The following is a 16,208-nucleotide window of genomic DNA, read 5'->3' on the forward strand; positions in this document are numbered from 1 at the left end:
TATTTACATGAAAACACCATTTGATACAAATCTTGAAGGGTTCTTCCAGGCTTGCCTTCCCTGGTCCCTAATTTTGTCCCTCCCACCTCCATCATTTTTGGTATCACAAAAAAAGTGTTTTAGACTGGGTGAAAGAAACCGAATCTGCCTCTTCTTCCCCACCCTGAATCACTCTGAATATTTAACACCCACAGTCATCCTTCAAAGAAAACTCTTGCCCAGTGTCGTTTTATTTAATTTATTTATGTAATACAGTGTAGAAAGCTATCATGGTCATAAGCAATGATTCTGTACAATATCCTGCAGAAAATTTGGGGGGAGAATTCTTGGTATTTTGAGACCAGCAGAGCGCCCCCCCACCCCCCGCCCCATAAAAGTGCTTGCAATGAACAGGGATTTTTTTTTTTTTTATCAAAGATCCGAAGGTACACGGACAAAAGAAGTTTTAATTCTCAATGCCTAATGTGTGCACATAAAACAGGCACAAAGAAATAAACGTGTATCCTCATAATTCCTATATCACAAATATAGCAGAAGCAGCAATCTGTACAGTCAAATGCAATCGTGGAAAAAACTTCTCTAACTCATTTGGAATACATAAAAATGTTTACCTTTAAAATGCATAGTGATCAGGAAAAGAATACTTAGGCAAGAGAAGCAGCTAAACTCCCACGTTCACATGAAGCATCCCCCATCGATTCTTAAAGCATATTTCAAAGTAGGACTTAATTGGATCACAAAACCACAAGAATAATATACAACTGGCTAAGGGGCTACATGATAAATAATCAGGAGGGAATCTATTCATGCACTAGTTTGATACAGCTTCATTCTTTACAGTACACAAAACCCATTAATAATGTAGTGTAGAGACCGGAAATGTAAAGAGAGAGAATACATTACTGATTCGTAATATTAATTCAAGTTCAGGCATCTACTTGTGTTACAGCACAGCTGCTGAAAGGCGATCATGAGTAAATAATAAAACAGAAGGGTTTGTGTCTTTCCCCATTATTCTATAAATGAACACCAATGGGTAGTGAAGCAATGGTTTTGCTGTCCAACTTCAGAGGCTGCTGTGGCGGCGGTCTAGTTCTGCATCTGCTCAAAGAACTTGTAAGTTGGGTTTTCATAGCCATTCTGCTGCATCTTGGAGAGGTGGCGCTCCTCCGGGGTCACAGCTGCGTCAACCTGAAAAGCAAGAACGAGTTTCCTAAGCAATCTTTTAAGAGCGCACAGCGAGGAGCAGTACAAAGATGAGGTACACTGTACTCTTCTTTAGCCCCAAATGCAGAACACCCACAATTTTCCCTTTTCTTCCCACTTTGACACAGAGCAGAACGCCGGTGCCCAGCAGTTACGCAGCTGCTCCGTCTCAGCCACCAGGTGGCGCTGAAAACCTTGCCGTGCCGGCTTGGCTTGCAAAGCGCTCATTGGCTGCGGCCCCACCTTAGTAACTGGATACTTCTAGGGCAAGGAAGACAGTTTGATTCTCTTTTGGCTTAAAAAAGGACAAAAGGCTTCCATGCAAGACTGTTTGTTTAACTTGAAGGTATGACAGTAAGCTAAGAAAAAAAAAAAAAAAAATCCAAGAGTATCACAGAGATGCAGCAAAGTAGAATGGACACCATTCAAATCTGAACTTCTGAGTACCTTCCCATGCCTGTTTCAGTTTGTCCCCGTTTTTTCTCAATTTAATATGTTAAAGAGAAACTCTTTTAATTAAAATAATGATAAAGGTATACCAGAGAGGTATTATTAGAAAATATAGAGGGAGCTGCCTTTGTGGCTCAGTGGAAATGAATCCGGCTAGTATCCATGAGGATGAAGGCTCGATCCCTGGCCTGGCTCAGTGGGTTAAGGATCTGGTGTTGCCCTGAGCTGCAGCGTAGGTTGCAGATGTGGCTGGAATCGGGCATTGCTGTGGCTGTGGTGTAGGGATGCAGCTGCGGTTCTGATCCCAGCCTTAGCCTGAGAACTTCCACATGCGAGAGGGTGGCCCTAAAAAGCAAAAAAACTAAACAAACAAAAAAGAAGATATAGAAAGAACATGCTGCTCAGATTACAGATTATCTCTTTTAAACTTTAAAAATTTTTAAAACTATGACACTCTGAAAGTATGTCCGGCTGAATGTTTAAACAGATGCTCCCTGGTGATGCAGTGGTCTTCTCTATGAACAAGCCAGCGGTTGTAAAGGAGTGTTCTTCCCCTGGTGTCACTGTTAGGATGGGGTTACACTAATTTACTCTCTGCAGGCTGCAAACATGTCAGGTGGGGAGGGGCTGCCCAGGTTTCTAGTGTATTTGCTGCACCTCAAACAGTCCACAGAAGGGAGGACGTATTTCACTCTTTGCTGAAGACATAAATGCTTAGTTTGGGGATTATTGTTTTAAAACTTTTTGGTACAACTATTGGAATCATACAAATTTAATCAATACAAATTTAACCAGAGTGAAGAGGTGAGTTTTCCATAGAAAAATTAAGGGGTGCCGTCCAGAAGATGGTTTTTCCTTCAAAGGGATGTTTTCCATTCTGTACGTGAGACTGGGCTCCCCACGTCATTTCCAGGAGAAAACCTCAAGTGTACCTCACTGCCAAGTGCTATATGGGGACATTTCAGCTCCTTAAGCAGTCCCCCCCCCCAAACCCAATGAGGGAAAAGCAGCAGATAGCAGGCCTATTGGAGCTAAGACCCCAGGTCTAAGGATGGGAGTGACAGGGGTGTGGGGAATGCTATGACTAGACCACACCAGCTAATGAATAATTTAGATGAAAGACTGGTGCAGTCACCATGGAAAACAGTATGGAGATGCCTCAATAAACTATAAATATAACTACCATATGACCCAGCAATTCCACTTCTGAGTGTATATATCTACATATCCAAAGGAAATGAAATCATTGTTATTATTATTATTTTTGCTTTTTAGGGCTGCACCCAAGGCACATGGACGTTCCCAGGCTAGGGGTCTAGTCGGAGTTGTAGGTGCCAACCTATAGCACAGTCACAGCAATACCAGATCTGAGCCCCGTCTGTGATCTACGCCACTGCTCACGGCAATGCCAGATCCTTAACCCACTGATGGAGGCCCGGGGTTGAATCCAAGTCCTCATGGATCCTGAACTCAGAGATACAGAGAACAGATGGATGATTTTGGAGTTAGTGAAATGGGTGAAGGTGGTCAAAAGACACAAAGCTCCCAGTTGTAAGATAAATAAATTCTGGGGATAAGTTCTGTACATCTATACAGTTTAGTATATACTATATATACTAAATATACAGTATAGTTACTACTGTGTATTTGAAAGTTGTTGAGTCTAGATCTTTAAAGTTCTCATAACAAAAAAAAATGTAATTACGTGAAATGATTGTTAACTAAACTTTCTGTGGTCATTTTGCGATATATACAAATTCTCAGGTTGCAAATGGAAAACTAACACAGTGTTCTGTGTGAATATAGCTCCATACAACTGGCATAATTTGGTTCCCCCAAGGCCACTTTGTATGACTCCCACCTCATGGGCTGACTCCTTTCAGTCTGGGCATGAGTTGGAATGACCACCATGGCGAATCCCAAGGCAGCTGAAACTGGAAGATGGAGATGCCCTGATTCTTAAGTGCCCATCCCACCATCTGGTCAGAGCTGCCTGCACTCTCCTGCAGCAAGTCCTCAGGGACTTCCAGTGACAGCCCCGGGCCCTTCCCCTTAGAACAAAGCCACCAACAGGCTCTTGCCAGAGTCAGTCCTCAGAGGACAGGGCTCCCACGGATGCCCAGCCTTGCTGTCCCTTCGGGAACAATCACAGATGTTGTCCCCTTCCTTCCTCTTCCTCTGATCTGCTCTGGTGTCAGCAAATGAGGTCACCTTGCTTTAACTGCCACCTGTGTTGGGGCCACGGGCCTGTAAGTTAAAATGTCATCATTAAAGCTCAGCGCCCATAAGGAGAGATTTCATTCGCTCTCCAAGTCGGCTTGCAGGAAACAGCCCATCTGCAGCACTAGCCCTTGGAACTTGGGCGTCTTTTCGCTCTGTGCCATCTCTTCAGTGAGACTTCAAAGAATGTAGAGATTAAAAAAAAAAAAAATCTTGCTAAAGGGATCAAGCACAAAGCAGCTATGTTTCTGAGAGTGGAAGAAAAACATCTTGCGGTTTGATTGTTGGAGTGTTCAACTCGCATCTCCTCCTGGAGTCGGTCAGCTCACCCCGACTGTCAACAATTACCTGCATTCATCAAGGGCAGGGGGATGCCTGGCAGGGTAATAGTTTATAGCCTCTTCAAAGGCCAAAGCCAAAGTCTTAAGAGAGCCCTGCTGGAAATGCAAGGCTCAGAGGCTGGTGTGCAAGTGAGGCGGCTAAACTGCCTGTCTTTTCTTGGCCTCTCTTCTACTTGCTAATCCTCACCACCCTCTGGTGGCAGGAAGGCAGCTCGTGTTTCATCATTCCTATGGTGGGGCGGCTCAGCCCTTGCACCTGAGGGCTCAGGAACTACAGGAGCAGGGATTATCTTGGCAAGATGGTCCCCAAGGAGTGTGGCTTGCATCTTTTCCTCCCTGAGGGCAATGCAGAGTGCTCGCATCTATAGATTAACCTACCACTGAAGGAACAGCAGCAGGTAAGGGGGAGTCTTGCTCCCCAGTGGGGCTCAGCCATCTGTCACTCACGGCTAAGCTGTAGCACTGGAGCAGGCCACCCACCAAGACCCTGTGCAGACAGGGCCTCGATACTATTTCTCTTCAAGTGGAGCTGGGGGAAGGTGAAGACAGTGGTTCTTATTCTGGAAGGAACCAGAGAACAGTGGAGTCAGGGATAGAACCCCCATCTGCCTTCCCCCGGGGGCAGGAATAAGTGTTGTTTGCCGTGACCAAAACACGCACACACAGCACCTCTGGTTGTTCCCTCTCCCAACTTGCTGGACTTGAAGGCAGCATTGGCTGATCTGATGTCTTCATCTTCACAACAGAGTCTGGGGTCCCTGTGCTGCACCCCAGCTTGGCTTCCATGGGCCACTGCTGCCGACTCACACTGCAGAGAGCGGAGCCAAGAGCACAATCCATCCGGTTCTAACATAGCCTTGAGTAGAACTTTCGATGGCTCTTTGGCTAATGGCCTCTTCCTACCCCTTTCTCCTTGGACTTGACTTTTTGGAGCCGTTTATTCCTTTACTACAGCTAGAGGAATTGAGAGGTCAACTGTCAGACTGTGGACATAAAATTCTATCTGGGTCTCTTCTTATTTTCCAGTTCTCCCTTGTCCTATTGTCTCCAGTGTAGGTACTTTAAGCTTGGAGGAGGGCTAAACACAGTATATTTTAATATTATTATGTAGGGCAACCAGCAGGATGTGCGATAATGAAGGTCCCTTTATGCATGGCAAAGAGTTAGGCCAAGGATAGAGATTCCAGCCCCTAAGATTTTCCACTTCAGGTCATCTAGGTGGACGAAGAATGGAGGATAAGATAAACTAAACATGCAAAACAACCAGAGGGTGTGGGAACATCAAAAACACCAGCAACATGGGAAAGAAAGTACAAACAAAGAGAAGGGCAATGAAGTTTTCCGGCTAATCCCTTATCCCTTTGAATAACCTCAAAGTGTTGGTTTTCCTCTCTGCTGTACACATGTTCATTTTCTTAATTGTACCTCCATCTCTTCATAAGTAGTGCAGTTATATTTACTGCCTACATCGGGTCGCTCTTCAGGTGTGCCCTGGAACTTCTCTGCTATGCTGATGCTCTCCTGTGACCTTCCAATTTCTCCTCCTGCTGTTCATGTCTAGCCACCTGCAGATTTTGAGTCCACTCTCACTTTTTCTTCCTGTTGTTTCCCATTTTACTTGACCATTCTATCTGACTGCTCTACCTCCCCTATGTTAGTGGTTGCTAGGTGCCTCCACTAAAAGTTGACATTTGCCAGGAACAAAGGACCTGTAAAGATGAATATTTATAATGTCACCAATCTGATAACATCCTCATTAGAAACAATCATGTGCCATATCTCCATAAAAAGCTAATTAGCAACTCTCTTTTTCCTTTTTGGCTGCATCCACGAGGCCAACAAAAGTGAACCTGAGCCACATCAGTGACCTGAGCCACAGTAATGACATCACCAGATCCCTAACCCCCTGGGCCACCAGGGAACTCCTACATCTCTCCTTATTTGGATCATTCATGAGATGACGAGGCAGGCAGGGGGTGGGGGATTTTGGTGTACCAATTATCAGATCTTTGCAAAAAAAACAAAAACCTTTTGGAGTTCCTATTGTGGTGCAGCGGAAACGAATCTGACTAGGAACCATGAGGTTGTGGGTTCGATCCCTGGCCTTGCTCAGTGGGTTAAGGATCCGACGTTGCTCTGTGGTGTATGTAGGTCGCAGATGCAGCTCGGATCTGGCGTGGCTGTGGTGTAGGTTGGCGGCTACAGTTCCGATTGGATCTGTAGCCTGGGAACCTCCATATGCTGTGGGTGCAGCCCTAAAAAACACACACACACACACAAACAAACAAACAAACCTTTTATATCCTTCAATAAAAAGAATTTCCGTCCTCTCCTTTTTTTTTTTTTTTTTTTGGTCTTTTTCAGGGCCACATCTAAGGCATATGGAAGTCGCCAGGCTAGGGGTCGAATTGAAGCTGCAGCCCCCAGCCTACACCACAGCCACAGGACAGGATCCAAGATGCATCTGCAACCTACACCATAGCTCATGACAACACTGGATCCTTAACCTACTGAGTGAGGCCAGGGACTGAACCCACATCCTCATGGATACTAGTTGGTTGGTTACCACTGAGTCATGACAGGAACTCCACTCTTCTTTCCTTTTTTTTTTCTGCCTTTTTTTTAGGGCCGCACCTGCAACATATAGAAGTTCCCAGGCTAGGGGTCGAATTGGAGCTGTAACTGCCAGCCTACACCACAGCCACAGCAACGCCAGATCCAAGCCTCATCTGTGACCTACACCACAGCTCACGGCAATGCTGGACCCTTAACCCACTGAGAGAGGCCAGGGATGGAAACCACATCATCGTGGGTACCAGTCGGGTTTGTAACCTGCTGAGCCACACTGGGAACTCCCCTCTTCTTATTAAAGGTGATGTTCCCACCCAGGAGGAGTAGCAAACAGAGCTCCAATGTATATTTTCAAATATTCAGTGTCACAGGACATCAGTGTAGAAAAGGCCTGTCTGCTACTAAACAGAACGTTGGGTCTGTGGGCTTCACAGAACCTGATGACAGCAGGGCGACGGTAGGTAATTCAGCAGCTGCTGGAGCCTCAGTCCCCAGAGATGGCATATTTGGGAAACAGAGTAACAAAGGGCTACTGTGCCTCTGTCTGAGGAGCCAATGAAGCACTGCCATCAACCTGGGAAGCTGTGCTCATGACTCTCCAGCCTTACGATGAAGCAAGTCACTAAATCAACATGTATTGCTTGGGTTTTAAAAACAAAAACTAAGAAGGATGGATGGAGATTTGGGGTTCGTAGAGGCAACCTATTATCTTTAGAACGGATAAGCAATGAGCTGCTGCTGTCTAGCACCGGAACTGTGTCCAATCGCTTGTGTTAGGACGTGATGGGAGATACTAGGTGAAAAGGAATGTAAATATATATATGCATGACTGGGTCACTTTTCTGTACAGCAAAAACTGGCACAACTCTGTACATCAACTATACTTTTTTTCTTTTCTTTTCTTTTTTTTTTGCTTCTTAGGGCCATACCCACGGCATATGGAAGTTCCCAGGCTACGGGTTGAATTGGAGCTGCAGCCACTACCCTACACTGCAGCCACAGCAACGCGAGATTCGAGCCACGTTTGCAGCCTACACCACCGCTCATGGCAATGCCAGATCCCTAACCCCGCTGATCGAGGCCGGGATTGAACTCGCATTCTCATGGATACTAGCTGGATTTACTTCCGCTGCACCACAATGGGAACTCCCAAATCACCTCTGCTTTAATTAAAAACAAAAACAACAACAAGAAAGACAAACTAAAAATAATAATAATAATAATAATAATAATAATAATAATAAAACAAAAACTAGTAACTGCTCATTTCCAACTGGTAAAGAGTCAACTCAATCAAGTACCAGGCTTGCTTTCCCTTCCACATCCCTGCCATCTGCTAAATCGCTCCCTCTAAGAAGAAGGGAGTTCCTGGAGACCAAAGCTTTTGCACTGATGGTGGCAAGTATGACTGTTTTCTGTCCCCACAGACTCAGGTGCCCTCCATCTGGACATACCCATCTGCTCATTTTTGTTCTTAGTGAAATAAGGTTAGGAGTTCCCGTCGTGGCGCAGTGGTTAGCAAATCCAACTAGGAACAGTGACGTTGTGGGTTCGATCCCTGGCCTTGCTCCGTGGGTTAAGGATCCAGCATTGCTGTGAGCTGTGGTGTAGGTTGCAGATGCGGCTGGGATCCCGCATTGCTGTGGCTCTGGCATAGGCTGGAGGCTATGGTTCTGATTCAACTCCTAGCCTGGGAACCTCCATGTGCCACGAGAGCAGCCCAAGGAATGGCAAGGAAAAAAAAAAAAAATGAAAGAAAGAAATAAGGTTACTCATTCATGAGGCTGGTTTACCAGAGCTGGAAAGAAACTTATTTCCACGTACTTGAGGGGAGAGCTTGCTATGATCGCCAGAGAAGGGGGTGGGAGGGTCACTTCATTCAGTGTAGACTTGGAGAAAATGATGTCCCCTCCCCTCCCCCTCCAGCACTTGCATCCCCAGGCAGCCAAGGTGCCTAGGCCGGGTGGCAGCTCTTTGTGGCCAAGTTCGAGCACCACAGCCAGACGATAAGCCTCCTGAGGGCAGGGATGGTGAGGAGCGATTTAAATGAAGTTCTGTTCCGATACTCTCAACACGGGGCTCGACAAAGTGTTACCCACAGTACAGAGAGAAAGGAAAGCCTCTCCAGGGAGAAAGGGATGGTTTCCAGGCTCTTTTTTTTTTTTTTTTTTTTTTTTTTTAAACTGCGCCGGAAGCACATGAAAGTTCCCCGGGCCAGGAATCAAACCTGTGCCACAACAGTGACAACGTGAGATCCTTAACCCTCTTCACCACAAGGGAATTCTGACAACATTTTTACTAAGGAAGAAAGAGGTGAGAGGAAATAAAAAAAAAAAAACAAACACCAAGGGAAGGGGAGGGCCAGCCACTCTGGAGGTTCCTGGCTGCTCTCCAGTAGCTAACAAAATAAATATCGACAGAAGGGCTGAACAACTGCCTTCCCTACAATTTTACTCCTTTAAGGATGTCTTCTGGCTTAAAAATTAATTTAATTTTTTCAGAACCTGTGTTAAAGCGCCAACGGCTCTGATATTCTAAAACCAAGGAGACGTCTCTTGTTAACTAACCAGAAGAAACACTTAACCTAGGCAGGTGCAAGAGGGTTTAAAAGGCAACTAGTTAGCTTGGAAAGAGAACATTTTCTACCCTCTAAGGTTTGGTCACACAACTAAAGGGAAGGAGCAATAACATTAATACATCAATGACTCTCAAAACTGCCTGCCTGCCTGATTCAGCTGCAAAAATTTTCTTTTTTTTTTTTCTTTCTAGGGCTACACCTGTGGCATATGGAAGTTCCAGGCTTGGGGTCTAACAGGAAGCACAGCTGCTGGTCTATGCCACAGCCACAGCAACTCGGGATCCGAGACATGTCTGTGACCTACACTGAAGCTCGCTGCCACGCTGGATCCTTAACCCACTGAGCGAGGCCAGGGATCAAACCCGCATCCTCATGGATACTAGTTGGGTTTGTTACCGCTGAGCCATGATGGGAACTTCTGGTTGCGAAAATTGTCTACACTCAGGTTTCTAGCCTTCTATTTAAAAATTCCGTTTCCCTCAGTCTGAGGTGGGATCCAGGGAGGTGTTCCTTTGAAATCAGTATCAGGTATGTCCATGCACAGGCATGGCAGAGAGCCCCTGAGATGCCTCGTTTTACTGCCCAGTATCACAGGGCTGTTATGGGCTGAACTTTTTCTCCCCAAATCCCTATGCCAACGTCCTAATCCCCAGTACCTCACAATATGATTGTATTTGGAGGGTCTTTAGAGAGGTAAGTGAGGTTAAATGAGAGTCCCTCCCCCACCAAAAAAATGGAGTTTCTCTGTGGCTCAGCGAGTTAAGGGCCTGGCATTATCATTGCTGTGGCTGGGGTTGCTCCTGTGGCTTGGAACTTCCACATGTCTCAGGTGCACCAGGAAAAAAAAAAAAAAAAGGTTAAATGAGGTCATTAGGGAAGATCCTCATCAATTAATACTGGTGTCCTTACAAGGAGAGGCCATGAGGACACAGGCATGAAGGCACAGGAAGGCCATCTCCAGGGGAAGAGGCCTCAGGAGACACCAAGCCTGTGGACACTGGCATCGTCAGACTTCCAGCTTCCAGAACTGCGAGGAAACGAACTTCTGATATTTATGCCACTCCGTCTGCAGCTTTGTTACTGCAGCCCGAGCAAACCAATACAGGTTCTTTGTCCTTTGGCACGTGGATGACGAGGAAGCTGCCTCTGGGGTAGATTGATCAGTTCAAGGTAATTAAAACATCCAATTATATTAAAGAAATTAAAATGAGCCTTTGAATTGTTCAAGTGTGAAAACATGGTTAGTTGCCCAAGCATGGAAAAGTGAAAAAAAAAATTATGTTGAGTAGAAATGAGATTACTGATGCTAATAATAATAATTACACTGTTAATACGTTTTATCCTGTGTCAAAGGACATTTACTCTTTCGGAATTACTATTATGAAAAGCAAAAATACCCCACACTTGATGATGCTGTCATTGCTTCTTTACGTGCAGCTCTCCCTGTCTGTCAATCACTCAGCTCTTTTATATCTCGTACCTGTTTCTTGGGTTCATTCATTTCAGTGATCTTTAGCACATCCACAGCAGCATGGGCACGGGGACTAAGACTCAACATTCGTTTCCATCAGCAGCTCCTATAAACAAGGAGCCTGGAGGTTCTAAGTGCTGACCGAAATGAGGTTTCTGGCTTTGCCACAAATTTAATGTCACCTGTTCCTGGCCTCCTGTAAAGAATGGTTTGGAACTTTTCTTTCATGGAAAGAGAACTGGACAGGATGTAGGGAAATCTGTATTGTGACCTTGGCTCTTCCGAATTTGACACTGAATGAACACTTCTGTTTGGGTTTGTTTTCTTATATACAAAAGAAGATCAATCAGCTCTAGAAATTCTAGACCTTCCAAGATGTATGAATTCACTTGCTCTAATAGTTCCCTAAAAATACATATACTGTGAAGGTCTCTCCACCAAAATCCTGCATTTTAAATGCATATGAAGAACTTCTTTGTGCATATAATTTGATTTTTTTTTTTTGTCTTTTTGCCTTTTCTAGGGCCACACCCACGTCATATGGAGCTTCCCGGGCTAGGGGTCTAATCGGAGCTACAGCTGTTGGCCTACACCACAGCCACAGCATTGCAGGATCCAAGCCTCATCTGTGACCTATACCACAGTGCATGGAAACACGGGATCTTTAACCCACTGCGCAATGCCAGGGATTGAACCTGTGCCCTTTTGGATGCTAGTCAGATTCGTTTCTGCTGAGCCACGATGGGTATTCCATGTTGATTTTCCTTTTACATGTTTGAGGGTAATCACAGTATCTTTAAGCCAGGCATTATCATTAGTCTGATGTTAACATTTCAACACAAATGATAAGAAGTTGCAATTGCAGCATATATCCCCAATACCTTGACCATAGTGTGTTTAAGTTGGAAGGAATCAAAGCCTGACGCAAGAAAACAGCTGCAACTTGAGCACAATGCAGGACCATTGATTGCTTTTTTTCCAAAGAAGAGATATTTGTATGATTCTAACAGCAAGCAAGATTTCCGTCATAGTCTTCAGCACCCACTTGCAAACATGCAGCCACGTTTACCTACCTCCACCACACCGTGATGGATGGATGTGTACTGTTTCTTCTTCAGCATCACTAAGGTGATGACAATCACGGTTGCTATGACAACACCACCCACCATGAGTCCAATGATGGCACCTTTGTTTGAACCCACATCTTCTGCGAAGAACACCTTGAAAACAAATCAAGAAAAAGAACTGTCATTGCGAGAGGTAACTGGCGGAGGTACACAGAAAGTTTCAGGATGTTTTGTATACATGTTATAACTTTAAATGGTTGCTCACGCAATTATTTGGTGCATACTTGGGGGAAAAAACCCACATTTTACTAAGAATGACACTTGTAGTCTATAGATTTATGTACAACCATGGTTTCCCCGGTTCTAGAAAGTCTACCTCCTCTCCACATTTCTCCAAAGGCAAAACAGAAAGCCTGCAGGGACCTGAAACCTTTCGACAGGTAGAACATTCTGTCAGAGGAAACGATACTTCTTGGATCTATCAAAGGCTGGAGAGGCATGCATCGTGATTATGAAAGGAGGTCATCAGTATTTTCCAAGTCACTGCTATGCCTTAGGTGCTTTTCAAGCCCAGAGGGACATTTTTTTTTTTCTTTCTTCTTTTAGGGCCAAACCTGTGAAATATGGAAGTTCTGAGGCTAGGGGGTTGAATCAGAGCTGCAGCTGCTGGCCTATGCCACAGCTGCAGCAACACCAGATCCAAGTCAAATCTGCGTCCTAGGCTGCAGCTCGTGGCAACGCTGGATCCTTAACCCACTGAGTGAGGCCAGGGATTGAACTGGCATCCTCATGGATACTAGTGGGGTTCATAACCTGCTGAGCCACAATGGGAACTCCCCTAGAGGGACATTTTTAATACACAAGAACAAGCACTTTGAAACAAAGGAGTTAAAACAGAAGGAAAAAGGCATCTTGCTACCTAGTTTCAGCCACAATAATTCAACAAGACACTGATTAACCTTGAGAAGCATAATGCTTAAAAGGCATGTATTTCAAAGAGAAGGAGTAGGCAACAAGATAAGAATTTGAATAGCCACACATTAACACACACTTTCTTACTACTTTGTCTCTGGAAACCCAAGTAAAAATGATGTTTTATTCTTGCTGTTTATTGGGGTTACATAAAAAGAATGTGGAGAACACTGTAAAGAAAGTCATTCAGTGATAAAATTAGTACACTACATTCTCTCATACTGTTTACAAAAGCAAGTCTGTCTGTCTGTCTTTCTTTCTCTTTCTTTCCTTCTTTCCTTTTCTTTTTACGGCTGCACCTGCGGCACATGGAAGTTCCCCGGCTAGGGGCCGAATCTGAGCTGCATCTGCGACCTACCCCGAGGCTTGAGGCAACAGGGTATCCTTCACCCACTGAGTGAGACCAGGGATTGACCCTGCATCCTTACAGATACCGTGCTGGCCTCTTAGCTGCTGAGCCACAACAGGAACTCCTTATTTTTTGACTTTACTCCAATGGAATTATGAAAGTGCAAGGCAACTTTTATCATCTTGTTATGTAAGGAGATAATCTTATTCCAGGTCATCTGGCCCAAAGACTACTGAATATCTACCACCTTTGTGATGCAAATTCATAAACATAGCTCCCTCAATAATTCTTTTAATACAATCTCAAGATAGTAAAATGACCGACTGTCACAGCTAGAACCAACATCCTAAGCGATCTGAAGGGCAATATGAAATACAGCAAATAAAGCAGGTTTCTAAAGCAGTTTTACTCATTGTATATCTGCCACAAAATTAGCAACTGTTCATAATTATTTCCCTTTCTCAACAAATATGCTAGTTCAACATATTTATAAAAAGCAAATCATTAATTAGCTAATGGTACAAGTGTGAGATAATCAGAAATGAATACAAGTCTGGACATCTTCCTATGTCTTGAAAAAAAATATTGTAATTTTTGTAATATTCATTGAACTAATTATAGTACATTATCTTATCAACTAGTTCAGTAGAGGCAGCTGATTCTCTTAATTGCTGCCGCTGCCATTAGTCACTGTCGCATTATAAGAGTGTAATTGCAGAGATGGGCTTTTATGACACAGGAACCAGAAAACGCAAATCTATGCATTAATCTGTTCTCTGTCCCACCAGCTTCCAACTCATCAGCAGATCCCCAGATTTTTATTAACCTCTTCAGCATCAGTCAGATCAAGAGTGCCCCTGATTCTATAATAATTGATGATGAATTAACCTGCCAATGGAAACCAAGTTTCAAAAAGCTCCCTGTAGGAATTCCCATTGTGGTTCAGCGGTAAGAAACCCAACTAGGATCCATGAGAATGTGGGTTCGATCCTTGGCCTTGCTCAGTGGGTTAAGGATCCGGCATTGCCATGAGCTGTGGTGTAGGTCTCAGATATGGCTCAGATCTTGCCTTGCTGTGGCTGTGGTGTAGGCTGGCAGCTGCAGCTCCGATTTGATCCCTAGACTGGAAACTTCCACATGCAAGTGCAGCCCTAAAAATAAAAAAAAAAAAAAAAAAAAAGCCCCCTGTGTTTTACCAAAAGATTAAAAGGAGTTGAAATCTGAATTTGAATCTCAAATCAGTTTTGGATGTGTGCCAGTGGTTTAGAGTGAAAAAAGCTATACCCTCTCCTTATAGGCATTTCTTCTGGAGTTTAGTACTTGGGTTTGTAAATGTTATTTATGAACATTGGAAAGAGTTTTCTTTTGACAGGGAGAAACACATATACCCACACAAAGAAGGAGCCCGAAAGAGTCTGTCTCAAGTATTATTTTGCTTTCAGAATTTGATTGCCATTTTTGTTTACTACTGAATATGCAATAAAATTGTCTCTTTATTAATTTAAGCCACTTTCTGGGCTTACTCTTAAGATGGAAGGAACCCTATCATGATGCAGGGTTGATTGACTGGTCTGAAGCTTTTGGAAGAGGGTTTTATGTAACTGCTGCAGCTCCCTTAAAGGAGATGGGGGCTTTTTATTTACTCCAGTTTTAACATTTGGGGGGGGGGGGAGTTTTTGTCTGAAAAAGAAGCTGCTTTGTTTCTTGCCCAAGCTTTTGGTTGAATATCACTGCTGGGAACATGGAGTCCTGAGTCGTCTAGCTCAGAAGAGTCCCAAACAAGCCAGCCCTTCCCTCCTGGGAGAATTTAAAACGTGGGGAGGGGACAGGAAGGCATGAGGGAGAGACAAGGAGCCCAGGGGCAGAGTTGCAAAAGTGAAATTAAGCCAAAGGCCATGAACGCTGTTCTGCGAACCCAAGTAGTTTGGCTGTGTTTATTTGAAATTTTTTTTTTTTTTTTTTTTTTTTTTTTGTCTTTTGTCTTTTTGTCTTTTTGTTGTTGTTGTTGTTGCTATTTCTTGGGCCGCTCCCGCGGCATATGGAGATTCCCAGGCTAGGGGTCGAATCGGAGCTGTAGCCACCGGCCTACGCCAGAACCACAGCAACGCAGGATCCGAGCCGCGTCTGCAACCTACACCACAGCTCACGGCAACGCCGGATCGTTAACCCACTGAGCAAGGGCAGGGACCGAACCCGCAACCTCATGGTTCCTAGTCGGATTCGTTAACCACTGCGCCACGACGGGAACTCCTATTTGAAATTTTGATCATTCACCTAAACCTATAATAAACCCGATTTCCTAGAAGACACACTGGAAGCCAATTAAAACAGTTGCTAGAGTACAAATTAATTCCACTTGAAGCCCTGTGTGGCCTTACGATATTAAGAGTCTCTTTTTCTTTTCTTCACGTTTTCATGAGGATCCTATAGGCTGGTGTTTTATTTTTTGTTTTAATCTCATCCCTAACTGGATTTCTAACCCAGTAAGAACAGGAGTCCTTTGGCAAGACAGACAGACAGACAGACAGACAGACAGGGAGCGGTAGATTCTGCCACATACCAGTTTTTGGTGATGAACCTCATAGCCTGAATCGTGTCGGAACTCCGCATCCATCTTCACTTCAGAGATCTCTTCCGTCTTGATGTTGGTCAACCCGGAACCTGCGTGATACCATAAGCGTTACACCACGGTCCGAACATGCGGGACGGTCCATTTGTGTCATCTGTACACAATAACAACACCACAGAAAGCCTACCAGAAACCTTCTGGGCCTGAAGTTAGAGCTAAAATAGATTGGTGACTTTCTTCAAGAAAAACGACACCCTGTATTTAAATCCTTAACCACTGCCTATTTTAAACCAACAAGAAATTAAAGATGAAAGAAATCTGAACTTCAGCCTTCTACTGCCTTTACACGCACGCTATAATTTTTTTTTTTTTTAAAAGGGAAAAGTTAAATGCTAGTCGGGAGGCTGGCAATGA

At 44.3% G+C, this 16,208-nt stretch overlaps 1 protein-coding gene across 10 annotated transcripts in view; it reads right to left on the minus strand.

Annotated features, from left to right (window-relative positions):
- Positions 1-222: 222 nt before the first annotated feature.
- Positions 223-16,208, minus strand: part of APP (amyloid beta precursor protein) — a 281,826-nt gene continuing 265,840 nt past the window's right edge. For 9 of the 10 annotated variants that reach the window (XM_005670306.4, XM_005670305.4, XM_005670304.4 and 6 more), the window contains 3 exons: positions 15,786-15,886; positions 11,911-12,057; positions 223-1,191 (listed from right to left, as the gene is read on the minus strand). In XM_005670306.4, the coding sequence (XP_005670363.1) occupies positions 1,090-1,191; positions 11,911-12,057; positions 15,786-15,886 (350 nt within the window). In that variant the 3' untranslated portion in view covers positions 223-1,089. 10 annotated transcript variants of the gene reach the window in all.

Source organism: Sus scrofa, chromosome 13 (assembly GCF_054392235.1).
Source record: "Sus scrofa isolate SSC_HxYL_T2T_F1_AM1 chromosome 13, Sscrofa_HxYL_maternal_Yorkshire_Landrace_v2.0, whole genome shotgun sequence".
NCBI classification, from domain to species: domain Eukaryota; kingdom Metazoa; phylum Chordata; class Mammalia; order Artiodactyla; family Suidae; genus Sus; species Sus scrofa.